General features: G+C 44.3%; 1 protein-coding gene across 6 annotated transcripts in view; it reads right to left on the bottom strand.

The window, feature by feature from the left end:
* The window catches only part of CCDC60 (coiled-coil domain containing 60), a 184764-nt gene that overhangs the window by 51203 nt on the left and 105900 nt on the right, over window positions 1-27661 (bottom strand). For 4 of the 6 annotated variants that reach the window (XR_007406169.1, XR_004809380.2, XR_007406171.1 and 1 more), the window contains exons 4-8: window positions 23425-23532; window positions 15677-15784; window positions 15005-15214; window positions 6867-6957; window positions 2059-2281 (exon numbers count right to left, since the gene is read on the bottom strand). Coding sequence is in view for 2 of the 6 variants with exons in the window: in XM_035706330.2 (XP_035562223.1) it covers window positions 2059-2281; window positions 6867-6957; window positions 15677-15784; window positions 23425-23532 (530 nt within the window). In the remaining 4 variants the exon portion in view is untranslated. The remainder of the gene's footprint in view (window positions 1-2058; window positions 2282-6866; window positions 6958-15004; window positions 15215-15676; window positions 15785-23424; window positions 23533-27661) is intronic. The other 2 variants (XM_035706330.2, XM_035706331.2) reach the window with 2 other exon arrangements.

The raw sequence follows: 27661 nt of genomic DNA, 5'->3' as shown, positions 1-27661 counted from the left end.
CTGGTTAGGGAGGTAGTCCTTGGGGACAAGTCTGTAGTGTCTCCGGTGCCTGGTAAGATGGCATCATTCACCCCTCCACTCATCACAGTCTCCTTTCCCCTCTGCCCCCTCCTTCCTTCAGCATTCCTGCTGCCACTGGGAGGGCAATATGCCGCTTCTGGACTGAGGCCATTCTTGAAGCCGGGGACACTTTTCTTCTTAAGAGTAGAGCTTTCAGGGTTAAAAGACACAGCATGGATGTGATACTAATAACCACATAGACACCTTTGAAAAGAAAATCAGACCCTGTTTACTTCTTTATTGAGAACCTTCCAGAGACTTCCTATTGCACTTGGAATCATTGTGAAGTCCTTACCTTGCCCTACACAAAGGCTATGCCTGCTTTGACTCCTGCCTCCCTCCTCGGCTTCATATCCTCAGGGCTCAGACTAAACATCAGAGCTGAGAGAGCCTTTCCTTGACCACTCTGGCTAAACTAGCCCTATTTCCACCAACAGTCTCTCTCTGGCCCATGTCTTGGTTTATTATCTTCTGATCACATATTATATACAACTGCCTTGTTATCTGCAGCTTTCTTGTTTATGGTCTGCTTCTTCCTTTTAAAATGTAAGCTTGGGGAGGGGAGGAACTGTAATTCTCAGGGTCTTCAGTAGCTGATCAATAGATACATGTTGAATGAAAGTTCAAGATATCTATAAGAGTCACATGTCTACTGATGGTTGATCTTAGTTCCTCTCAATCTTAGATAATATGTTCAGCAAAAAGTGTTTCAGGGGCAGCCCTGGTGGTGCAGCAGTTTAGTGCCACCTGCAGCCCAGGGCATGATCCTGGAGACCCGAGATAGAATCCCACGTCGGGCTCCCTGCATGGAGCCTGCTTCTCCCTCTGCCTGTGTCTCTGCCTCTCTCTCTCTGTGTCTCTATGAATGAATAAATAAAATCTTTAAAAAAAAAGTGTTTCAGGGTGCAGAGCCTTTCATGGCTCCCTGTTGACAAGAGTGGGATTTTTTTTCTCATTGGTAGGTAATGCTCTGAGTCCTGACCACTTAGCTGGAATTTTGCCCTTTCACTCATTTTTAGTTTCAATGATTCAGGCCTCAGTCAGGCTTTCTGGTCTACCTTGACCTCTTGCTTGACCTCCTTGAATCTGTATCACACTCAATCCTTCTCAACTGAGCTCAACCCAGCCTTGGCATTCTAGGTATGTGAAAGAGCCCTGGCTAAGAAGGCAGACCTCAGCTTGGGCACCACTGAGGGGACACTTATGAAAAACTGTGTATAAATTTTCTTCTGTGGGGAGGACTCATAGCTTTTAAGAGATTTTCTGAAGAACCTGTGTCCCACACATTGGGAACCACTGAAAAGGCTTGTTCCAGAGCAGGGGCAGGGGTGGTGGTGTCACAGGGTGATACAACTTCCATATAGAAAATACCAGGAAAAGACAAATCCTTAGAGACAGAAAGTAGATTTACAGTTGCCTGGGGCCAGGGGTGGCAAAGGAGAGGGACTACCAATGGATAAAGGTTTTCTTTTGGTTCGATTGAAATGTTCTAAAATTAGATTGTGGTGATAATTACACAACTCTAAATTGACTTAACAGTTGTTGAATTAAAGACTTAAAAAGAATGAATTTTATGGTATGCAAATTATACCACCATAAAGTTGTTTTAAAAAGTCAATACCAAATTTCAAAACCTTAGTGTGAAAAAAGATATTAAATATCTCATTAATAATTTTATATTGATTACATGCTGAAATGGCAATATTTTATGTAGGTTGGGCTGAATAAAATATATTATTAACATTTTTTAAAAAAGAGCAATCGATGACCATGGGCTGTCTCTCCAAGAGAAATTGCTCAGAGTAATCTAAGTTATAAAGTATATTTCTGATCTTCACTGGGGGAAAGCAAATGAGACCAAGGAAATTGAACAGGGCTAGGGGACCCCTGTGTCTCCTTTAACTGAGTAAGGCTGGAGATGGAGCAGGAGGGGTTCTTGATGTCTGGCTTTGAAGCAAAGAGTCAAGGCAGATTGGTCAGATCTCAGGTAGGACTTACTGATATGGAGAAGTTCTTCGTCAGGCTTGGTTGAAAAGGAATCACTGTCCTCAATGCTGCCTGTTGCCTGGGTGATCATACTCAGGGGTTCATCTGAGCCAGGGTTCATGGAGACCATGCTGCTCTGGGGGGATGATCCCCCACTGGTCCGAGACAGACTGAGTGTGCAACCGCGCCAGCTTGGTTTGCCGCTGGTGACACGTAGTACAGGAGGTTTCTTGGTCTGAAGGAAAGAGAGAAGAAAGAGAGATTTCAGAAAGAAGGGAGGGAGGACAGAATGATGAAAGGAAGGAGAGGAGGAAGGAGGGTGGATAGAAGGGAGAGAGGGAGGAAGAGAGAGAGATGACTAAAGGAAAGAGGGAAGAAAGGAGACAGGGAAGGAGAGGAGGGAGGGAGGGAGGAAGGAAGGGAGGGAAAGAAAATAAATAAAAAAAAAAAAACCTGGCTCTGAATGTGAATTTCTTTTGGCTCTTCCTAAACAACATGACACATGTTCTGGGTCTGGGGTGACCTTCTGTCACAGATTGATATAATTTAAACTCCTTACTATTTGAAGCAAACGTGACGGGACTTACTCTATTCAGTGAGCACTGTGGTTGCCTAAGTCATCACCACAGGAGGCCAAACTGTATTTCAATGATGTTATTGGGGACCAGAAGCGTTTTTGACTATTCTTTTGTAATAATAATTGGAATTGATTTTTAAAATGTGAGAGGATTGGTCTCATTTCTTTCCCTACCTCTTGGTTTGACCCCAAACTGTATAGATCAGCTTCTTGTTCACCAAGTTGACACCAGGCCTTCAAAACATGACAATTTGTGCTTATTGGGGTCTTCTGAAGAGTACAAGATGGAGAAAATTCTAGACCTGACATTCAGGTGATGGAATATGGGGGAAGAATATTTGTCTGATGGGGCAGCACTCTTTGGGGGGAAGAGGAGCCATGGTTGTGATGGTTGTGGCAGATGGAAGGATGTAGATGACAAGCCCTAGAAAGTAGTAAGGGGTAGATAAAGTCCTGTAAGGAGAATGTGGACTTTTGAGAGGAAAGGAGTCAGAGAGGATGTGTGTGTGTGTGTGTGTGTGTGTGTGTGTGTATACCACCCTCTCCCATGATTGATATCACTTCAGAATGTACTGTGCAGTCATGTCTTCATTTAACTCATGATCCCGATCTTCCAGAGGGTTTCTACTTTGCACATTGAAAATGCCCTTGATCCCATGCTGATGATTCTTTATAACTTTTAAAATACCAGGTTTGCAGTGGGGCAGAGTAGGTCCTCAGCTGCTCCAGAGTAAGAGCTCAATTGTGCCTTGGGCTATAGTTTACATTCAATTAATGGAAACAATTTTATTTGAGAACATTTAAAAGGAAAGCTCTTGCAAGGCAGACTGATGTCACCTTTCAATCAAACTCATAGTATTTGATACCCTCAGAAAGCAGGTAGGGAGAAGAGGCAGGACCAGAGGCCACACCAACATTTATTTTTTTTTAAAGAATTTTTATTTATTAAAGATACAGAGAAGAGAGAGAGAGAGAGAGAGAGAGAGAGAGAGAAGCAGGCTCCATGCAGGGAGCCCGACATGGGACTCGATCCCAGGTCTCCAGGACCACACCCTGGGCTGAAGGCAACACTAAACCACTGAGCCACCAACATTTAATAAGTAACTATAGGGTGCAGAAAGTTGTCTCCAGCAGGATTCATATCATGGAATCCACTGAATGTGGTCAGAAGTGGGGTTTTTTGTTTGTTTGTTTGTTTTAAAATATTTTTTATTTTATTTGAGAGAGAGAGAGTGAGCACAAGCAGGGGGAGGGGCAAAGGGAGAGAGAGAAGACTCTCCAATGAGCTCAACCTAGGGCTTGATCTCGGGACCCTGAGATCATGATCTGAGCCAAAGTCAGATGCTTAACGAACTGAGCCACCCAGGCACCCCTACAAGTAGTTTTTTGATTGGTTATCTTGTGGGGCTGTTACTGTAGGTAGAACTTCGGTCCCCTGGAATTGGAGAGGGGTTTCCTGGTTGCACAGGGGAAGGAGAGGGTGTGTTTACCCAGATCCCCATGGGGGCATGTGGGCTACAGAATGACTGTGATAAAGAAAAAGCAAATGCCCAAAGTTGGCATGTTCTCTCCAATAAATCAGGAGTTCAATACAGTGTTCCCTTTGTCCCAACATTGCAGCTAGGGACAATACATGTAGAAGTTGCCTCATATGGTCTCCTCTGGCACTATATGAATTCCTGACTCTGGAAACCAGACTCTTCAGATACATGTCATTTTTGAATGCTGGACACATTGTGTCCCAGGAGCACACTCAGGAGTCTTATAATAAGAACTGGACTTGGAGCCAGGGTTCCTCAGAGGGGCCTTGAGCAAGTCACCATCTTGCTTCAGTTTCCTGATCAATAGAACAAAGAGGATGGACTGGGATGGTCTCAGGAGAGCTTTCTATACCCAGAGCTCTGTGTGGGTCTTCCTTGTGCTAGGATTTCATTTTGTGCTCCTAAAGTTGCCATTAATTAAAATTCAATTAACAACCTCAGCCAGGAAATCCAAAGTGGAGTACTGACACTTCTGATTAATTGAGAGTGGCAGAAAAAGAAAATGTGGGGGGGACGAAGTGACAGGCAGTTTTAGCATCTTGCTTGCCCTTTATTGAACTGACTCTGTCTGAATTGACTTAAACCCCCAAATGCTTATTCTTTATTTTTATATTTCACTCAGGAGCAGTGTTAACCAGCTGCTGTGTTCCACCTGAGTAGGGACTGCTTTTTTGGCAACAAAGGAAAAGATTTCCCTGAATGATTCCTTACACTTTTTTAGAAGCAATGGTTTCAAACTCGTGGCCCATGGGGAGACATGATTAACTGCCCAGAATTTTACAAATTGGGGAGATTTATATATAACAACCTCGGTTATTGGTCTCTCTTGCGAATGATAAGCCCTGGACTCCCATACTCGCATGGCAAAATGGCAAGAGCTGGGCAGGGGTTCTTCCCTTCGGCTGAGCAGTCATTCCCCCACTTGCCACAGACCTCACCACTCCCTGCTGCATTAGACCCAAATTGATTTTTTTTTTTTAATTTACTTGGTTAGCCTGGCTCTTATGAACACTGTCTTGGCATTGACAAGCCCTAAACATACAGAAGAATACCAGTTGCTGTGGGGAGTTGATTGGAGCCTCTCAAAGTGCTCATTTTGTAGGTTCAGAAACTGAAGTCGGGAGAGAGAAGATGACTTGTCTGAAGCCACATAGTGAACTGGGTCACAGTGGCTAAGCTAGGTCTCCTGACTCCCATCTAGTGCTCCCCCTTCATCAGAGTGTACCACACTTCAGCCCAGAGTTTGATCTGCAAGCTTCCTGGAGAATTCAATTTTATGTGTGTTCCAGTGTGGTGATTCACTGTCCCCTCTTTCAATTTTTGTTATGAATATTCCTGAAGGACTTTTTTTTTAAAGGTTTGTGGCTCCTGCTGCTTTTTTCTATGCATCTCTGGAGACAGATGCACACAATATCTCCATAGCAACTTTCTGTGACAAAAAAAGAGGCATTTCTCAGATCTAGGCACACCCTGATGAAAGAGCAAGAAAATGGTGAAACTCTTTGTGAGGGCAATTATAATTGGAACACCATGGAGAACATGCATTCGACAAGCTCAGTGTTTAATGAGCAGACCCAGGATTTAACTATTGGCTCTGCCATTACCCAGCTGTGCAACCTTATACAAATCACTTAACCTCTCTGAGCCCCAACTTCCTCCTCTCCCAACTGGTGATTAGGATACTACCTCCTGGGGTTAGTAGGAAGGCAGAGCTGGCTAATAGATCCAAAGCACTTCCTTAGCATAGAACCTGGCCCATTACAATTATGTTAAAAAGTGGCTTCTAAAAATTATGTAACCACAATAATGTCAGCATTTTAACATCTTCAAAGTGTTGTTTCTTGAGGTTCTTTACTAATGTTGTGAGGTCAGCAAGGACGAGCATTATACTCCTGTTGTGGGTAAGAGCACAGGTACAGCAAACTGCTCTTTCAACTACTTTTGCCTATCTAAACATGACCTTATTTTAAAAATATATTTGAGAGAGAGAGAGAGAGCACAGAGGGAGGGGGGAAGCAGAAGGAGGAGAAGCAGACTCCCGTTAGGCAGAGAGCCCTACTCAAGGCTCGATCTCAGGACCCTGGGATCATGACCTGAGTGGAAGGCAGGCGCTTAACCAACTGAGCCACCCAGGTGCCCCTAAACATGACCTCTTGTCATTATTATTTTATGGTGCTTGTTGGGTAGATGAATCCAGGAAGTCTGGGGCTGGCAATAGTTCTGAGTGAAAAGAATAGATCTCTTGATGTTCTCTTTGTACAGAATGTGCATTCTAGTTCATAGAACACCCTATCTGTTGAATCATCCACTTCTTATTTTCTGGTTGAGTTTAAGAGAGAGAGAGAGAGAGAGAGAGAGAGAGAGAGAGAGAGAGAAAGAAATGACTGTTATTGATTAAAACCGTGGAGTGAGGTAAGTCCATCTTCTTCTGGTGACATCTTATTGAGCAGCTCTGCAGCCATCCCTCCCTTTCCCCGTGAAGTGTTGTCCAGCCAAATGTCATTTCTCCTATAATCCCCAGATAACCATTTTAATTAAAATTCACAAAAACCATCAACAGCATGTGGTTCTGACTTCCCTTCACTCAGAGAACCAACTGGAAAAAAAAAATCCCATCAGAGAAGAGACCAGCAAAAAAACGCCTCTGACACAAGTTGGGGCCAGTAGCTGGGCGGTAGCGTCGTGCACATGCCGACAGTTACCTTAGGTGCTGTGACGAAGTGCTCCCACTTCTGTTCTATGGACTTGTCCTTATTGATTTTCTTTATTGTATTCTTGCTTCCACCCGGGTCCCTGAGTGAGAAACAGCTTAATGAGTTTTCCATTCCCAGAGCCTCGTTTTACTACAAGTTCTTTTAGGAAATGCAATAAATAGATGATGGATGGTGGCTGTTCTCTGTTATGTTTTTTTTTTTTTTCCCACCCCCTGTATGTGTGAAAAAGTGAGAGGGACAGTTTTCTGTAGCTGGGTCTTGTCAGTGAAAATTGAGGTTAGGAGAGACCACTGCTTACAAGGTGGGGGTGAGGGAGGTGGAATGTATTTGTGTGTGTTCTGCGTCTATTTGCCTTTTGGATTGGGTCCTCTCTTAGACTCCAGGGCAAGTCTACTCCAGGGCAGTTACTTCTGGGAGTAAACTGAAAAGTGTGTTCGTTTGTGAATCTTTGCCTGCTCTGCTGCCTAACAATCCCACCCCAAGTAACACAGAGAGGATTACTGGGTGGGACTGGGGAGAGCTTGTGGGGTAGGTTGCACAATAAAAAATCACTGGTTTGGAGTGTGTGGAGCAAAAGTCTATAAGATGCTTACATGCAAGATGCTTTCGTGCATTCTCACTGAATCATCTCCACAAAATCATGTGATATTGTCATCCCTTTACAGATGAGAAAACAAACTGGGGGAGGTGGGGAGGGGAAAGCTCAAGTCACTCACCCAGATGCAGATTTACAGTGAAACTAATGACCCTCACTTGAATGGGTTCTTCTGGGAACCCTGTACCTGATTTTCTGTTGTAATTTTATATTCTTTTTCTTAAAGTGCTTCCCTCCCCCAATTAGTTAAACTTCAAATACCCTAAAACCTAGATCCCTCCCTTCATGGGTTGGGAACCTTCTCGCTATGAGACTGAACCTCCAGCAGATTTTGTGAGTGACATGCCTATCATCCCTCATCTAAACCCGTAGGACCAGATGTGTTACCATGTAGGGATTTGGGGAAGAATATATGCTGCATATACCATATGTTAACATAATCCCTCCAGTGGATTCAGGGCCAGCACCCTGTAACCAAACACATTAATATTCCTGTACTGATATATATGAATATTTACACCAGGTGGGATAAAGACCGTGATTAGCTTCAGGTCAAATTTTGCCACCAAATTGGTTTGATTCATATGTCAAGTTTTGCTGCTAAATGAGTTATAGAAAAATTGAATTTTCAGAGCCTTCTGGATTTTGAACTTGGGACTACAGGGCAGTGGATCTTGCTGATAAGCAAGCAGAAAAAGACTCAATGTGTGCTCTTTCAACTCCCTCTACCTACCTATCGGTCAATCGATTGATCCATCCATCTATCCCTTTCTTTATCTCCTTTTTCTCTGCAGAAAGGATTTTGGATGGTTGGGACTCTTAAAATCATTTGGCACAGAGCAGGGACTTGAGGGAATGAGATGGCCAGATCAGGTTGATGAGGGGAGGCATTGACAGGGGTCTAGACTTATCAGGGGCTGCTGGTGGAGGAGTGGGAGATACTCAGCAGGTGGTAAAAGGTGGTCAAGCTCTAACTTGCCTAAGACTGGCTTCTCATGGCACAGGGCTCTAGGTAGCAGAATCAGAGGCTTTTCCCAGCCGAGACGTGGAGGAGGGCGTGCACTCTTTGATGGCAGGACTTTGCTGAGCATCTACCAGCCCACAGCCACAATGCAAGCAACACATACAGGTGCCAGGGTGGAAGTCGGGCTGGGGAGGGCGGGGTGAGACTCCACCTCCAAGCTTTTTGTAAGACTTTATGTTTGATTACACAATAAAAAGCCCTCTGAATAATTAACAGTGAAGCTCATTTAACGTTGGTTCTGCCTGCTTCTCCCCCGAGTAATCAAATTAGGGAATATTTAAAATCCAGCCAGAGGAAGGAATAGCAACACACCAGTCCTATAAACAATATTTAAACTAGCGGCGCTTTTGAAGTCTGATTTAAGGCTCGCCAACTGGAAGCTTTAGAGGTTCTGCTTTGGAGCATTTCTTTCAAGACCACAGGGTTTTTCGGCTTCTTCCCTTTGCTAACTCAGCTCCTGCTGTGCCTGCAGCCTTCTTCTTGAAGTTCAAAAGCAACCCCCTTCCCCTTTTAAAATTAAATCTGGTCCCAACCAAGCTTTCAAAATCTTAAATATTCAAGCCTGATTGGAGAGATGGAGGTTTTCTGTTAACACTGACTTCCAAGATGACCTGAAATCTATTGCGACATGAGGCAGCAGGTAAATGAGCTAAAAATACAGCAAAGCTCCCAGAGATCTAAAAAGAAAAGAAAAAAAAAAAAGCCCTGCACCCTTGCCCACGCAAAGCCACTGATAAAGAAAGGGCCTGGTTAGACCCTTCTCTGATGTTTCATTCTCACTAGCAAATAAGCCAAAAAGGAAACTCAGATAGGGGCAGGAAGAGAAATAAACCACCTGAGTTTCTTGGTCCACAGGGGGCTGGGAGAATCGAGTGGACTGGATGTTGGAGTCTCCTGCCTGCACTGCTGCTTTCTAGGTGTGTGGTTGTGTAAGTTACTTAGGCTCTTGGAGCCTCAGTGCCCACATCCGTAAAATGGCGGGAATAATATTAGTTATGTCAGAGGCTTGGTGTGAGGATGCAGCCGGGCCTGTTAAGGGCTTGACAGGGTGCCTTGTACAGAGAACTGAACACAGAGAGCTTAGTGTGGCTTGGAGGAGGGGCTGATGGTGGGGGACAAGGAACGAGGGCAGAACCGTGGGGAAGTGACTCTCAGACCATTTTTTCCCCTGCTGAAACTTTGGGGCAGGGGCGGGGAGGAGGATCCTAGTTGCTAGAAGTCAAGGGACAAAAGCAGAGCACGGTTGCATCTCATTGAACTGTACCTGCCAAGCACATTTTGTTCCTGGCGAATTGCTTGAAATAGTCTGTGCCCAGTAGCACTCAGAGTCATCTTCTCCAATACTTCCCTCTTGGCAAATCCTTATTTGGGGCAAAACACCTGTTCTCGAGAGTGGAAAGTCTGTCGGCTGGTTTGGAATGCGTTCATGTGTCCGTGACTGAGTGTGGAGGACAGAGGTAGCCCCTGATGGTGCACCAGGGAGGGGACGGAGAGCAGGGCTCCCAGGAGCTACCTGGCCAATCGCCTCCCTCCTGACAGGTGCTGCGATCATCCTGCCAGGATCCCTCATTCCTGCAGCGATGTCCTTTTGAGTAAAGCCATGGAGGCATGATGCAATTAAATCAATGCAGAGAGAGTGGGTAGATTCAGAGATTTCACTCACATGTCACCTCTTGCGTCTTTCCCGGACGGTCTGACATAAAAGTCACCCCACACCTGCCACTGTTGCATCACCCCCTCAATTGCTTCACAGTGCTTGGTGCTATCTCAAAGCATCTTGATGACTGCATGTCTACTATCTGCCACTCCCCCCACATCCCCCGGAACCCAAGGCTCCAGAGAACAAGGATGGTGTCTGTTCCCTTCACTGCTGTATCCCCAGTAATGCCTGAAAAAAAAAAACAGGTTTAAGGAAAATGAGAGTTTCCAGGGTGAGGGGTGCACATGACAGGGGCAAAACCCAGCTTAAATATAATGACTGCTATTTTGCGTGTTGTTTGAAATGATGCTGCATTCCCCCCACCCCAAGACTGAAATCTGGCAAATTAAAGTTCCTACAGGAATTGGTTAAATATGACGATAAACTCCACAGCCATTGAAAGAGGTTTTGATATGGAGATTTGGTTCCCATATATTAAGTTAAATATGAACGCCGTAAGTATACAATGGCCTCTTCTGTTGCTTTTTAAAAGGAAATTCTATATGTACATATCATATTATCTTGGTAAGTTACAGTCCCTTTTTGTATCCTAGGGTCCCCTGGTAAATATTACTTTGTGATGAGTTTTTCTTTATGTTTTTCCGACACCAGATTGTACCCTAAATTAATTGAAGGCTTTTGGGCTTTCGCTAGGAACAGAGGCAACCATCATCTAGTGGTTAAGCACACATGCTTTGCAGCTGGGCTACCTGAATTCCAATTCTGATTTAGCTTTTACTGGCTTTGCAATTCTGAGCAAATTACTTAAGTTTTCTGTGCCTCAGTTTACTCTTTTGTTAGAATGAGGCTCAACTGCAGGAATTCTTTCCTCTCCTGGCTGCCCAGTGGTCTGTCCCTTTCTTTCTCATGGGAACTAGGGAAGATGGCAGCAGGGGCTGGGGGTGAGTGGAATTAGGGATGAGAAGTGGCACAAGGTTTGTAGTGCTTGCTCACACATCATCTTGTCTGCTTCTCTTATAAAGGCCCATTCATTTCTAGTCACTCCTTGGAAAGTTAATCTCTTAAAAAAATACCAATACAAGTTCATAACCCCTTATCAAATTCCAAAATCCAAAGGGTATTGAAAACCAGAAAAAATTTTAATAACTTATTTGATGGCAAAACATGACCTGAACTGATCGGGGGCTATGGATGACTGTTATTTATCTTTATGGTGCACTTAGTGTAAATATTCCTTCTTTTTTTTTTTTTTCTGCAGGAATACTGTGTTGGATGATAGTCTGCTGCCCCGTCCTCTCTGGGGGTCGTTTTCTATGGTGTATGCCCCATATTTTCTTTCTAAAATGCTAAAAAAAGAAAAAAAGAAAGCAATTCTGAAACCTAACTAGTCCCAAAGGTTTGGATAAAGACTTGGGTGCCTTTATATATAAAATAAGTCTTACTTTGCTGAAACAGAGGCTTGCATCTTTCAGAAAAGGATAATTAGGACACTTGTTATTGAAAGCTCAGTTCCTGCTCTCTCATGGACCCGATTATCTTGTCAATTGAAATAAACTCTCCTTGCTAGCTGTGGGATTCATGAGGATGCTGGGAAATGATAATGTGTTTGAATTGCCACATGATGAAATTGGGAAGGCCTCCCTCCCCACCCCAAGTAAAGCATAGACTCAGAGGCATCTCCTAATGACACCCTAAAATCTGTCATCTGTCCATTCACCCATCCATCCACCTGTTCTAGCCAAATATGGGATCTTCCTGCAATTAACAAAGATCGTCTTCTGCTTGCAGTATGCTAGCTGGCAGTTAGTAAAATTTTGCTGCCTGTGGGAAGCCCATGTTGAGATATTGAACCACCTCTACTTTCTTGTTATAAAATCCATAAGGGGGCGGGTTGGATCTGCAGCCATCATCATGCCTAGTAGAAGAAAAAACTCTGGGATCTACAGATCCCCGATGATGGATGTTTCCTTTTGGAAAATGCATAGTTGTCGGAGCTCAGGGTTTGTGTTTCAGATGCTTGAGTAGCAGGAGATGCTGGCTGCTTGATGATGGAAACTCAGAAAAGAAAGCACCGTCAGGAGAACTGAAGATTTGGGAATTCTCTTTTAGAGTCATTCCTTGGATTGTTTATCTTTGCAACCAAATTTTGGTTGACCTTGCTTAGCTTTTTTCCTGTCTGTTCGTTTTTCCCAGTGAACATGGATCTCATCTGTTGGTAAAACTCTGCTCAGAAATTTCTTTCTTTCCCTGCCTTAAGTCTCAATGGCATTGATAATCATAGAGCCAACTGCTCTTTGAAATGGGGATTTTAATCTTGAATAACTACCGTTCAGTGAACCCTCACAGTGCTCTCAGTCACTGGGCTAAGTGCTCTATGTTCTTTATCTTCTTGATGCTCACAATAACTCTTCTGAGGCAGGAGCCTATATGATGGATGAAGAAACCAAAGCCCAGAGATGTTAAGTGACCAAGGTCACATAGCTATTAAGTGGCAGAGCCTGGACTCATCCAGTCCATCTGATGCTAAAGCCCTTGCTCTTACTCACTCTCAATTCCTCTGGGCTTTAAAAAATACATTTGAAGATTTAGAGAAATTTGAATTATGGTATCAGGATGAAACATCATAAATATTAGACATTAAAGACATCCTTCTCCTTTCATGCTAACTAAAAAGATGCTTTTTGTCACTTTCTAGGAAACCTAAGCCTCTGCCCAGCCCCCACCCCTAGATTTATATATTTAAAAAAAAATCAAAATGGTGTGCTGGAGTTGGCTTATGCTGGCTCACAAGAACTGAACATGTACATCTGTTCCTAGCCCCAGGTCCAATGACATCATGTTGATAAGCCTGAAATGAGCCATGGCTGGACTATGTCCACCATGGAAATTGGCATTGTTGTATATCATGGCTTTTCCTTCTTGGAGAACTGTTCTGTTTATGAAATGTTTATTAAACATTATCAGCATACCACCAAACTAAAATCACCACCAGGAGCAAATGGTTCGCTAGAAAAAACAAGCCCCAACAAATACTCTGACTTCCCATGGGAATATTTCTGGATGCATTTTTCTGTCAGGTTGAAGTTCTGGTCTATATTCTGCTCTGATAGAGCTGGATATCTATGGATCCCTGACGGAACTCTGCCTAGCAAGTCATGGGTAGAACCTCCACTATTCCCAATGTGACCACTATGTCTTTTTTTTTTTTTTTTTTTTTTTTTTTACCACAGGTAACAATTTTTGGTCACATTGTCTGGGCACATTTCTAAAACCAAGCAAAAGAAATAAAGATGCTTCTTTTTATCTTCTCAATCCAAATCCTACATTATAGTCTTGCCTCAGTTTGGGAGAATGGATGCTCAAATGTTGGAGACAAAAGTGGCTGCTGGTAGCTTGGGGAGATGAAATGCTATTAGAAGTCCACTGGCTGAAGGACTTTTTTTTTTTTTAATCTAAGCAATCAACTGTGAACAAAAATTAGATGTTGCCTTGACCCAGAAATTCCACTTCTCAGAGTCTAGCCAACAGAAATATTTCAACTGGGTACAAAATGTATGTGCAAGGATGTTCCATGCACTACTGTTTGAAATGGCAAACACTTGAGAACAACCTTAGTGTCCCTCAGTGGAGAAATGGTTATCTAAATTTTGGTGCACCCACACTATAAACCATTGATAACCACTTCTTTATGAGGGATGGTATTCTGGTAAAGGATGGTGGAAACTGTCAAAAGAATGTAGAAACTTTGCACATACCATTATGGAAAGATGTCCATATTTTCTTTTATTTTAAATATTTATTTATTGATTTTATAAAGATAAAGAGAGCACAAATGGGAAGAGAGGCAGAAGGGGAGAGAGAGAATCTTAAGCAGACTCCCTGCTGAGTGTGGAACCCAATGCAGGGCTCCATCTCATGACCCCGAGATCATGATCTGAACTGAAATCAAGAGTTGGACACTTAACTGACTGAGGGCCCCAGGCGCCCTATAAGATATTTTAAAGGGGAAAAAGTAGAAAAATATACAATATTCAGAGTGTGATCGCATTTCTGTTAAAAAAAAAAGATGGGTTTTATCTATATATATTCATAAGGGGAAGGCAATAGAAAGGTCTGGAAGGAGGAAGGACATACCTCAGACTTTTAAAAGGGATTCCTCTAGGAAAAATAAATAATATGTGGGAAATGTGTTAAGGCTTTGGTTTTCAAACAAATTCTATGAACCACAGAGATATTTGGAAATAACTGGGGTGCCTTGATGGGGATAGGAGAGAGTTGGAGGGACCCCAGGTCCCCCAGGCCTCCCAACCTCCTGCTTTGTGTAGAAGCTCCATTTTGACAAATTTGTTTTACATTGTTGGGGTTTCCATTAAAAATAAAAGATTTCTGCTGCTTAAAAAATAAAATTATAAACCAGAGCACCAAGGGAAGCTACAGTTTTCAATTCATCCCAACCCAAACCATGGAATCAGCTGGAGTTACCAGCCTGTCAATAGATGCAGGAGTTTCTGGTTGATGTTAGTTTATCTGGGCTCCAGTGCAAGGGATGAATTAGGGCAGGGGGTAGGGTGGTAAACACTTTCAGGAGGAAGGAATTAATTATGATTCAGGAAGAGAAGGAAGACTGAATTCAGTTGGGGGCTGGGCAGGGCTGTGAGAAAGAGGCCATATCAGTTTATTAGGGTGGGGGTGGGAGGTTCCCACCTATGAGGGAAGGGGAATGATTTTACTTCACTCAGCATGGGATTTTCACAGAGCAAATCCAGTTCCTTAGGTCAGGGTCCCTTCCTTTTAGCCCATTCTTGAAAGAAGAATGACTCTCCATAAGGAACCAATGTCTTATGTACCTGCTTGTTCCTCCTTCCACCTTGTGTGTGCAATGTGGTTCCTGCAACAGTGGCCTCGGGGCTTTTGCATGAGCCTTCCCCTCTGATGAAGACACACCTAAAATTTTTCTTGGCCTGGAGCAAAATGTGCCATTCCAGGGACCTGAGCACTGAGTATTGGGTCCAAGTGGAGAAACAGCCACCAATATATGTTCAAACAAACAAACAAACCTTGAGAGAAAGAAGAAAAGCAAGAACAAAGTGAGAAGGAAGAGGACAAGAAAATGAGAGGAGAAAACTGAAGAGGAGCAAATAAAGAATAGTGTTGAGGAGACAAGGTCCAAGAAGGGACCTGGAGAGTAACCTCGCTGGGCACACAGTGGCATACTGGTCTAGCTGACCAGTTCCTGTGGTGTCAATACTCCCAGCATAGCTGGTTGATTCCAAACATCTAGTGTGAGGTTACTGAATGTGGAGCTGGGGAGAGCTGCTGGGAGGAGATGCACACTGTTGGCTCTCCTGAGCCTATATGAGCTGTATGCCCTGGCTTCAAGCTCACCCTGTCTGGATCAGAGAACTCCTAAAGCAACCCACCCTCCAAAAATAGCAAAAGGAGGGGAAAAACAGATAGGAGGCTCTCCCCTATGACACAGTCTGCTGCTGGTTATAGTGGGTTGAAGGGCTGAGACCTACTTTGGATCCCAGCAGGTGATCACAGGCTTCATGGTGTGGCGGGTGCGGTCGATAGTCAGGGCCTCCAGAAGCCAGTGGAGGGCACAGAGCTGGCGGAAGAGGGGCTCCCTGCAAAGACAGAGGGGCGGCGGGGGGCGGGGGGAAGCACAGTGAGATCCTGTGGAACTACGTCCTTCACAATAATGGCCACAGAGACAGTTGTACTGGTTTACAGTTAGTGAGCTATTGCCATGCTTCAGGCATGGTATTTCCCATTCCTCATCTCATCAAGCCTTTGCAGTGGGCTCATGAGCTGTTCATGGATCCATGTTACAGATGAGGAATCTGAGGCTCAGAGGAGTGAAGGAACTTGTGTCAGGTTGCTGACCTAGCAGGTGGCAGAGCCACGATTTGACACAACATGACCGTATGCCGGTTTCCATGTAGGAAGGGAGAAACAATGGAGGGGTCTCACAGCTAGAGGTCTTGACTCAGGCAAATGAGTGGGTTGAAGAACATTCGTTTTCTACAAGTATCAATTTGTTCATCTGATAAAAGTACAATAAATGTACTAAGAATGTCAAAGAATGCTGGAAACACCAGGAAACTGGATTTATTGTAATCTTCCTCCTCCCCTCAGACTAACAGTTGGACCCATTGTTTTAAATTTATAGGTCATTTGCCAGAAAATGCAGCTGGATGTTGAAGAAAACCACATTGAACATATTATTTGAAGATGTAACTAAAACACTGTATAAAAGCATATCTAACCTGTATTTTCTGATTTGGGGTGGCATCTCATATTACAGCGAGCCAGGCATTGACTAGGGCACCTTATACACTTTGTTTCATTCTCCCAACAACCTGCAGGGGTATGAATCATTGTCTAAAGAGGCTCAGAGAACTATAGTCATTTTGCTATAGGTCACACAGCTTGTTGGTGACAGAAGTGGGATCTGAATATCTCATTCAGGGCTCCCAACAACCCTATAGGGAGGGTACTGTTAGTATGTCCTCTCTGCAGGTGAGGCACTCAGGTAAAGGCAGTTGCTCAAGGTCACACTCCTAGGACTGGTGATCTGAAGCCCTCTCTCTCTCTCTCTCTCTTTTTTTTAAATAAATTTATTTTTTATTGGTGTTCAATTTACCAACATACAGAATAACACCCAGTGCTCATCCCGTCAAGTGCCCCCCTCAGTGCCCGTCACCCACTCACCCCCACCCCCCGCCCTCCTCCCCTTCCACCACCCTTAGTTCGTTTCCCAGAGTTAGGAGTCTTTATATTCTGTCTCCCTTTCTAATATTTCCCACACATTTCTCTCTGTTTAACTCCAGAGGTTGTGCTTTTATGGGTCCTGGCTCTGTCCGAGGTGCTGACAAAGCCGATGCAGTGGTCGCCCAGGGTGTGAGGTCAGGAGAGGGTTAACCTGCTGCCTGCGTTTTTCCTGGAAGCAAGGTGGAGTGCCGACCGGCCACCCCCTCCCTGCATGATCTCTCCTCTTACACTAATGGGTGAAATGCCTCCATTATGAACCTGTATAATTGCTCTTCTCTGAAGTTGATCTTGATCAATAATCCCCAGGATGCCCGAGCCTGATGTGCAGAGGGGCAGGAAGGGATCCTCCCTCTCTGCTTCCAGGAAGGTGCCACTTCAGAAGGTGGGGCCCAAGGATGTTGCTGACCCAGGGGTGTCCCGGTGAATCACTTGAGAAGTGTCCCTTACTCTCAGCTTGAAGGGGACTTCCCCTACTACCCCACCCCTCACTTCCTCCAAGGTGGCTATGCCCACCAGGTCTTAGGAAAACCAGGGTAAGCTGCTCTCTCTTCTTCACTGGAACCCTTCCTTCCTCCTTTCTTCCCATACATTTTTTCTAACACCTGCTATTCCCTCATTTCTAATATAAAGGTCCTGCAAGCCCATAGCCCTTCCAATTCTCGTCTCTCTTCCCACTTAGCACCACCGTGGTCCTCATAGGTGCATTTCAGCAGCTCTGAGCACTGGGCCATGTCCAGCAATTCTCCAAGAGCAACAGCTAGCTGTTTCATGTGCCTGGCTTCTCATGTTAGTCTCACCATAACCCAGGACATTGCAAAAGGCCCAGGGAGATGTATCCTCTTCTCTTCACTGTAGACAGCCCCTACCAGACTGGTCTTTGGGTTGTGTAGGGTGGAGACTGGGAGTAAGGGATCATCAAAGGGAGTTAATTGGTGAGGTGGGGTCTGCTTGGTCATGATGATGGGGATGTGGGGCATGCGAGCATCAGATTCATTTCTACAGGTGACAAACACAGGCATAAACCTGACTTGATCCCTCTCTTGCTCAAAATCTTCAAACTACACCATCTGGTTGGGGCTAAATTGTGTCCCCCTGAAAATTCATATGTGAAAGTTCTAAACCCCTGGGGACCTCAGAATGAGACCATATTTGGAGATAAGGCCTTTGAAGTGGTGATTATGTTAAAATGAGGCCCCCTAACTAGGGTAGGCCCTAATCCGGTCTGACTGGTGTTCCTCCTATAAGAAGAGGAAATTTGGATACACAGAGAGACATTAGTGGTGCACATGCTAGAAGGAAAGACCATGTGAGACACAGGGAGAAGGAGGCCTCAGAAGAAACCAACCCTGCTGACATCTTGATCTTGGACATCCATCCAGCCTCTGGAATGATGAGAAAGTGAATTTCTGCTGTTGAAGAATTTTGTTATAGCAAACTAACACACTGAGACCTATGAGACTTCTATCCACCTCACCAGCCTCAAGTCTCCCCATGGCCCCTCTTCTGTCATCTATAGCCTGGGGAAATTCTACTCCATTGCTCAGGCTCACCTTCCTCTCAACTTTGCACTGCCTGAGTTAAAATCCTAGCTTTGCCACCTACTAGCTATGTGTTCTTGGCCAAATTACTTAACTTCCCAGAGCCTCACTTTCCTCATCTATAAAATGGCAGGAATTGTTAGTGAGGGTGACAAGAGGTGGTTGGGACTGTTCTCTGCTCTAATATATATTCCTCTTCCTCCTCCTTCTCTGCCTCCCAGCTCAGATGTCAGCTCCACCAGGAAGCCTTCCTTGATTTCTCCAGGTCTGGGTTAGGCTCTCTTCAAGCATTCTAAAGCATCCCATCTTTATAGCATATCTCTTTGCCCCTACATTCCCAGTTCTCACTCTATTGTAGCTACCTGCTTACTTGTCTCTAGTCCAGGAGCCTACAAGCTTCAGAATCTTGTCCACTGCAGGTTACTGTTGGGCACAGAGTAGGCTCAGTATATTACTAGCTTCTGAATCGAAGGTGGTGGTAGGGAACTGGATCAAATCTGACATTTTCTGGAGATGATAACTTGGGCAAAATTCTCATTTGCAGAACCACTGAGATAATGAAGAGTAGTGATAACAGCAAAATAGTAAAATTTTCCCACAGAGCATTTACACTGTGACAGCAGACTCTGTGTTAAGTGTTCTACATGCTGACTAAGGTCATCCCTGTGAGGAAAGTACTACTGGTTTTCCCACTTTGTAGATAAGAAAACTGAGGCCCTGTAACTTGTCCAAAATCTTAAAAAGCCAGCAAATAGGCAGAGCTTGAATCTTAGCCCAGGCAGCCTGGTTTCTGAATCTGTGCTTTATCTCTGGTATTAGTGTTGTTTCTTATTACCAGGGAGAGCCCTCCTTTTCACTAGAATAGAGTTTCATCCAATGGGTCTGGGCTTTATTCTCTATTTATAAAAAGTGCCTCACAAACACCTGTACAAGATATTTATAGATAGCAGCTTTATTCATAATTGCCAAAATGTGGAAATAACCAAGATATCCTTTAGTAGGTAGAGGGATAAATAATCTGTGGTACATACACCTAGAACAATAGAATATTCAGTGCTAAAAAGAAATGAGCTATGAAGCCATGAAAAGACATGGAGGAACTTTAAATGCACATCGCTAAGTGAAAGAAGCCAATCTAAAAAGGCTACATAGTTTGTGATTCCAACTGTACGCATTCTTGAAAAGACAAAACTATAGAGATGGTAAAAATGTCAGTGGTTGCTAAGGGTCATGTGGGGAGGGAGGGATGAACAGGTGGAGCACAGAGGGCTTTAGGGCAGTGAGAATATTCTGGATGCACTACGATGGTGAATATATGTCATTATACATCTGTCCAAAGAGAACACACAACTCCAAGTGAGGCCCTCATGTAAACTATGGACTTTAATGATGTTGTCAACATAGGTTTATTGGTCGTAACAACCGCACCGTTTGGTGGGGGTTGCTGAATCATGAGGGAGACTGAGCACAGATGGGGCAGGGAATCTCTGTATCTTCTACACACTTTTGCTCTGAGCCGAAGAATGCTCTAAAAAAATAATAGTCTTAATGAAAAAAAAGTGCCTCGAACCTGTTCATCTAATGTATGGTAAAATAAACCAGGGCCGGGGGGAAGAAAGAAAAAAAGCATCCAGAAACATGCTCAGTAGAAATCAGTACTTTCTCATAATGATTGTATGTCAGATCATAGCACAGTATTTTGGATTTTACTGAATTAAAAAAGTGGACGTTTATTTTCTTAAGGATGTGGCATGATAGACGAAAACACTGAACAGGGATGAGTGTGCAAACCCTGCTTCTAAAATCCTCACGTTTGGAACTTGAGGTGAGCACACCTGAGTAGCTCACTCTATTGAAACTGCCATACCAGCCCGCATAATAGTGGGCGAAAACATACCGGAGAAGAAAACGTTTCGTGCTTTTACTAAAAGAGAAATCAGAAAATGCCTACAAAGCCATTTCAGGCACACCATGCCTACTGCTAAGAACAGCCTTGGACAGGTTGCAGGCACTGCTCCTGTTGCTTATGGAGGGCTGTGAGGGCAGGCCATCATCTCAGAGAGGGGAGGAGGAGCTGTTTCTCATTTCTAGAGACCATCCCCCTCACCTTTTTGCAGATAAAGATGAAATCTCCCTTGACATGACTGAATTGATCTCCATATGGTCAATTCAGAATATTCAGCCAGTTTGGGGATCAGTTACCTTGGATAAAAGGGATTGACCAGGCTCTGATCTATATTGGCTAATGTGACAACTCAGGATTTGAGAACTGATCGGGCATGCTCTGCCCTGATGCCTTTGGGTATACTAATTACGAAAATGTCCTTCCCTGCATCCACCCACTTTGCAATGTGACTTTTCATTTTCCCCATCAAGAGGTAGAATCTTTTCTCCATTCCTTATATCTGGGATGGCTTGATGCCTGGGCCAATAGAATGTGGTGGAAGTGTCTTTGCGTCCATTCTGAGCCTACGCCTCAAGAGACTTTGGTGCTCAGGCTCCTGTTCTTGGACCCCTTCCCAACTGCCCTGGTTAGCCTGTTGCATGATGAGAAACATGTGGCCCAGTTACTCTTGTCACCCGAGCAACCAGCCAACCAACAGACCTGTGAGTGAGGCCATCATAGATGGCCAGCCTTGCACTCACCCATCATCTGGGCACACCCACATGCACAAACCCAGCCCGGATTAGCCAAGCCAATCCAGACCAGCACAACCACCCAGCTGACCTGTAGACTTGTGAGCAACAAAAAAAATGGTTATTGTTTGAAGCAACTCCATTGTGAGGTATTCAGTAATACAGCAATAAATTACTGATACAGTAGTCACCAAATGCAGCAAGAGCCTTTTAACAGCCAAGAAGAAAGGGCAGCATTAGCAAACTATAGTCAGTGGGAGCTACCATCTATTTGCAAATAAAACTTTATTGGAACACTGCCATATCCATTTGTTGCAGCTTTTATGCTGCAATGGCAAAGTTAAGTTTGTTGGAAGACAGACCATCTGGCCTGCAAAGTCAAAATATTTGCTGGCTGTCCCTTTAGGAAAAAGTTTTTTGACCCTTGGTCTAGGGTATAATAGACACCAACAATAATCACTGTGATCATCATCATCATCATCATCATCATCATCGTCATCATCATCCTGGCCTACCTAACAAACCTGTGTAAAGATCTGATTTAGGAGTGAGGATTCAGAATTCCTGTTGTAAGAATTTTGGCAGGTTCTGCCCCTCTCTGGGCTTCAGTTTCCTTATCTGGCATTGAAGGAAGATAAGAAAAATCTCCAATTACTTCCAAGGCTGATTTAAACCTCAATTTGTTCAGACCAAATGAATTGAGGGGTGGGGCCCAGGAATACACATTTTCCAGGCATCATCCCCACCTCCATCCCTGGAGGATTCATATACAAGTGAAAGCTTAAGAACCACTGATCTACACAGTTTGGTTTCAAAAGGTTTGTCCACGGAGAGACAGACAGAAGTGCAAGTGTTTCCAAGGGACATGTTGAGAAATTGCAAAGCCTATTTTTGCAAGGAGATGTTTTAAGAACATCAAGTTTAAGTTGTCAGTCTGAATGCCCCTGAGCAAATAAGTCTATCAAAAATCCAATCGTAATATCAATCAAAGGGGAGTAGGAGGAAAGTAGGCAGTGGGCTCATCAAAAACTGGCATATTAGGGAGGGATATTGACGAGGATGATGATTATGATGATGATGATGATGCATTGTTTTACTCTTCCAAGTACATGAGATGTGGCTCTTCAAATATATCATGAGCTCCTCAAAGGCAAGGCTTTGGGATATACTTTCTGTGTAGTGTGTGGGGATGAGCGTTTGGGTTGTGCAATCAGATAGACTTGGCTTAAAACCCTCAGCAACATGCAACATGCTGAGCTCTGTGACCTTGGGCGAGGGAGCACACCTCTCTGATTGCTGCTTTCTCATCTGCAGAGAGGGGATAATATACCTATACAGTAGGGCTGCTGAGAGAACTGAATGAGATATGCCTATAGAGCAGTCAGTAATGCCATTATTACTCTGTACACCATAGGGACCTAATAAATATTTGACACTCATTAGGCAGACGGAGAAATCGACAATCCATTGAACCATTTTCATTGCCCTAAAGCAGTGAGTCTTAACATGGGAGGTGAAGAGGGTGGGCATGATTTTGCCCCCAGGGGCCATTTGTTAATGTCTGGAAACATTTTTGGTTGTCACAGCTAGGGATGGGGGTGCTACTGGCATCTAGGGTGGAGGGATGCTTCCAAATCCCTTAAAATACACAGGACAGTCCTTCACAACAAAAAACTATTCATCCCCAAATGTCAGTAATGTCAAGGTTGAGAAACCCTGCCCCAAAGTCAAAAGCCTCTATCTTCATGTCTGAAATCTTCCAGTTGAAAAGTGTGCTAACTAGCAAAAAAGAAAACACTGGGTTTGGAATTCTTTGGAAGAGACACAAGGGAAACAAGATGCCAAGGTTTGAGGAAACCAGAGTGTTCTTTGGAGAGTTGATTAGCCCCTATTACACCATGCAATGAGTTCATGCCTTGGGTCAGGAGACAACAGGTGCTTCTCTGGGAAATAGCTTGAGTTTTGGGGAAAAACATGTCCCTTGAGCCCAGGCTGAGACATTGTCGCACACGCTCCGCGAAGGCTGCAGACGGATTTTATCAGGCTTTCCAAACTATTTGACATTAGAGTGTCTGGCTTGGTAAGGAACAGAATGACTCAGTCCCAGCTGATTTGCCACTTAGCTCTAAAGCACCATGTCTGCTTTCTGTTATTTTTGCACGTCAAATAGCACTGCCAGCTCTAGGCTCTGTGTCCCTTTCAGGAGGACAAAGGAGCAGCTCAACATTTCCCAATGCATTGTTAGCTCCTTGAGGCATTTCACCTTGGTTTCGATGGATAAGCTAGCAAGCAGACGAGCCAGAGGAGGGAGTACTTACACGCGAGCCTCAGGTAGCGAGGGTGAGAGGATGCAGCTGTGCACGGGGATGAATGGGCGGAGTACATTTCCAGCGCCCATCTTCTTTACCTTCTCATCATCGTATGTGCTGGAGAAGAAGCAGAAAGAGAGAAGCAGAGTGAGCAAGGAGCAGCAGTTTTAAACACCTCTTCTCTTGCCAGAGTTTATTTGGCAGATATGATTGGGCACCTACTATGTACCAGGCAATAATTCTGGCTCAAGAGATGAGGCTTCTAGATGCAGCCAGTGAACGGTTCATATAAAAACCCTTGCTCTCATGAACCTCATATTCTAGTGGAGGACAAAGAAAATCAACAAGATGAACAGGGAAGTGGCATGGTATGTTAATGTATATTAGGGGTGGGGTATGTTTTCTGAAAGGGCCAGGCAAATATTTATGCCATGCAGTCTGTGTCGCCATTGACATATGAAAACAATACATAAATAGCAGTGTTTCAATAAAATTACTTGTAGGGGCACCTAGGTTGAGCAGCTGCCTTTAGCTCAGGTCGTGATCCCAGGGCCCTGGGATCAAGTCTCACATCAGGCTCCCTGCCTTCTCCCTCTGCCTATGTCTCTGCCTCTATCTGTGTCTCTCATGAAAAAAATGGATAAAATATTTTTTAAAACACTCTTATTTATAAAACCAGCCTAGGGGCTGGATGTGGCCCCTGGGCTAGAGTGCTAACCTTCCCTTCCCTGCTATAGTAAGTAGTGAGACTTGCTCTGGGGAAGTAAAAAGCAGGGAGAGTGTGTGGAAGGGCTGGGAAGGCTGGGAGTTGCAATTTTAAATAGGGTGATGAGGGGAGGTGTCACTGAGAAGGTGACATTTGATAAAAAATCTGCAGTGCATAAGGAAGTGAGTCATTCAGATATCTTTGGGCAGCGCATTCTGGATAGAGGGAACAGCAGGTACAAATGTCCTGAGGTGGGCCTGTGTTTCAAAGATAGCAAGGTAGTGAGGGGGAGAGGGTAGAGAGAGAACAGGGGCCTTCCAGACCACTGTGGGGACTTGGGCCTTTTCTCTAAATGAGAGTAAAGGATTTTGAGCTGAGAGAAGATGTGTCTGACTTGTATTCAGAAAGGATCCTCTGGCTGCTGTTTTGAAAATGATCATGATGAGGGTGGAGGGCAAGGACAGAGACAAGGAGACCAGTTAAGGGTATTGCAATAATTCTAGCTTGAGAGAGGAAGATGGCTCCAGCCTGTCCATGGGGTCCTGGCCATGGGACAATGAGAAGTGGAAATGAAGGCACGAGACACAGCCAAAGAACTGCCTGGAGTTTGTGGCTCCTATTTCTGGTCCTTTCCTTAAAGAGGTTTCATCCAATTCTACAGACTGCTGTCTAATTGGTTGGTCACATCAGCCATGAAATATGGGGATCTCAAACTTTAGTAGAAGCGGGCACAGGTGTGCCCCCAAAGATCAGCCAAAACTAGTCATAACCTCCATGGACACCAGGCAGGCTGCCATGGGAAACCAGAGCCCAGTGCTCTGCCCTGTAGAGACACCATCTGGGCAAGGGGAAGAGGAGGCTTGCTTAGAGAAGAGAGACATAACCCAGACAGGTACTTCATCCTTGAAACCACTGGATGTTTACCTAAATAAGACTGTTTCAAAATGAAACAGAACAAGTTACATTGAATACCATATTAATTTTTTTCTCCACCATCATGGAGTAAGTCATTTCAGTTATAGAAAATAGTATTTTTTTCTTTCTGGCATACCTGAGTCATAGGGTATATATTCTTTCATAACTGTATCTAGCCCATAGACACATTTTTTAAAAGATTTTATTTACTTATATATTTATATATATTTATAAATATATTTATTTATTACTCATGACAGACAAAGAGAGAGAGGCAGAGACCTAGGCAGAGGGAGAAGTAGGTTCCCTGCTTCATTAGGGAGCCCAATGTGGGATCACGACCTGAGCCAAAGGCAGATGCTTAACCACTGAGCCACCATGGTGCCCCATGTAGACACATTTTAATAAGTCTACCATGTGTGTAATTGGATCAATTGTCTGTATTTTAAATTTGGGAGATTTAACATAAAAATGGAAAAGTTTTGGCTCTGCAAACTTGAAAGCTGTCTGGGCCCGTGTTCTGGCTACAAGAGTCAGGCGGGGACCAAGAGCAAGGTCACTGCCTGCTTTACATGTGGTGTGGGCTTCTCAGCGGGTTGCCCAAGACTCATGCACTCCTGGCTTCTCCCTCCTCATTAGCCTTATTACTTCATGCTTCATGTGCATTCCCTTAGGACATTTTTAGTTTCTGAGCCTCAGTCTAAGTACCTTCATTGATTGAATCATTGACGGGTTCCCTGGTTCATTCATGTCTACCTGGATTTATTGAACATCTCTGTGCTGGAGGCTGTGGACACAGCCATGAATGAGACAGACCCAGCCTTTCCCTTCTGATAGAGTCTAGGGGCAGAAATGGGTATAACCAAACACACAGTTGTGATAAGGCTGAGTGGAAGAGTGTAGGATTCTTTGAAAGCATAAAATAGGGAGTTTGGCAGAAAGGGAGCCAGAGAATACTTCTTGGAGGAAGTTGTGGCAATTCAGAACCACATGCCCCAAGTTCTTTGACTCTCTTCCCAGGGAGAGATGGCCAAATGTACCTTTCCCCTGGAATCTTGGTTTTGTGAGTGGCTGAGCTAATAGAACATGTCAAAAGAAATTGGTGTGATGCCCCTTTCTGGGCCCAGGCTCCAGAAACTGGCAGCTTTTTCTTCTCATGTCTTGGGATGCTCACTGTTAGCATCCAGCCATAGCTATGCTGTGATGAAGCTGGCAGCTTATGAAGAAGCTCATAGGGAGAAGAATCACAGCTGCTGGGACTCAGCTTTGGCTGACCTCACAAGCTGACAGCCAGCTTCAAGTTGCCACCCACGTGGATTCACCTTGTTGGAATGGACCCTTCGAGCTGCCCCAGTAGTAGTGCTAGAGACAGTCCTTCCCTACTTGCCTGGCTCAAGCTGCAGATTTGTTAGTGAAATAAATGTTTGTTGTCTTGAGTTCTTAAGTTTTGGAGTGGGGACGCCTGGGTGGCTCAGTGGTTGGACATCTGCCTTTGGCTCAGGGCATGATCCTGGAGTCCCAGGATCGAGTTCCACATTGGGCTTCCTATACGGAGCCTGCTTTTCCCTCCATCTATGTTTCTGCTTCTCTATCTCTATCTGTCTGTGTCTCTCATGAATAAATAAATAAAATCTTAAAAAAAAAAGTTTCGGAGTGATTGTTCACAGCAACAGTAACTGGAATAAACATTAAGCTAAAATCTGAAAATTGAACAGGAATTAAGTAGGTAAATGGGATGGGGGAAGAGCCTTCCAGTGGGGGTGCATATCATGAGTGCAAAAGTAGGGGAGGGTATGTGGCTGGGGCAGAGGGAAAAAGAGAGGACTAACCCATCCAGAGTCTTGTGACCCCTGCTCAGGCTTTGGTCTTTATCCTGTGTGGTGGAATGGCAGCCTAGGAGGGTTTTAAGCTGAAAGCAATTTATTTTTAAGATTTTATTTGTTCATGAGAAACAGAGAGAGCCAGAGACATAGGCAGAGGGAGAAGCAGGCTCCTTGCAGGGAGCCCGATGCAGGACTCAATCTCAGGACCCCGTTATCACAACCCAAGTGAAGGCAGATGCTCAACCACTGAGCTACCCAGGTGCCCCAAGCTGAAAGCAGTTCTTATGTCTTGAAAAGATCACTCTGGTTTCATGTAGGGAATGAGGTGGAAGCAGGAAGAGGAGGTGGAGTGGGGATGCACATTAGGAATTTACCTTCCTCCTGAGAATTCAAGGACAATTCTGGGGTCACAGAGTTAACTAAAAAATAGGACTAGAATCTAGGTCCGCTGATTTCCATTTCCACGAGCTCTTTATTCAACCCCTAGAGCTGAAGAAGCCACAAGCAAATACATGGGCTTGCCCAGTTTTACTGGCCCAACCCTGTCCCCTGGAGGTTTAGATTACATAGACATTAACCCAACTGTTTCAGTCCTTAATGTCTAGTTTTCTGTCCTCTCTCAACCAGGATAACAAGACAAATTCTACCCCTTGTTTTTTTCACCTTTTCAGCTAAATCTGCAATGAAAAAACGAGGTCACTGGGCACAGTGGGAAAGACTGCTAGCACGCAGAAATCTTTCGGGACATGCTTGATTTTCTTTTTCCTTTGCCTACTTTGTCAGACTTAAAACTTTTGTCTGA

The sequence above is a fragment of the Canis lupus genome, chromosome 26 (genome assembly GCF_003254725.2).
Source record: "Canis lupus dingo isolate Sandy chromosome 26, ASM325472v2, whole genome shotgun sequence".
NCBI classification, from domain to species: domain Eukaryota; kingdom Metazoa; phylum Chordata; class Mammalia; order Carnivora; family Canidae; genus Canis; species Canis lupus.
This window is presented reverse-complemented; position numbering and strand designations above follow the sequence as displayed.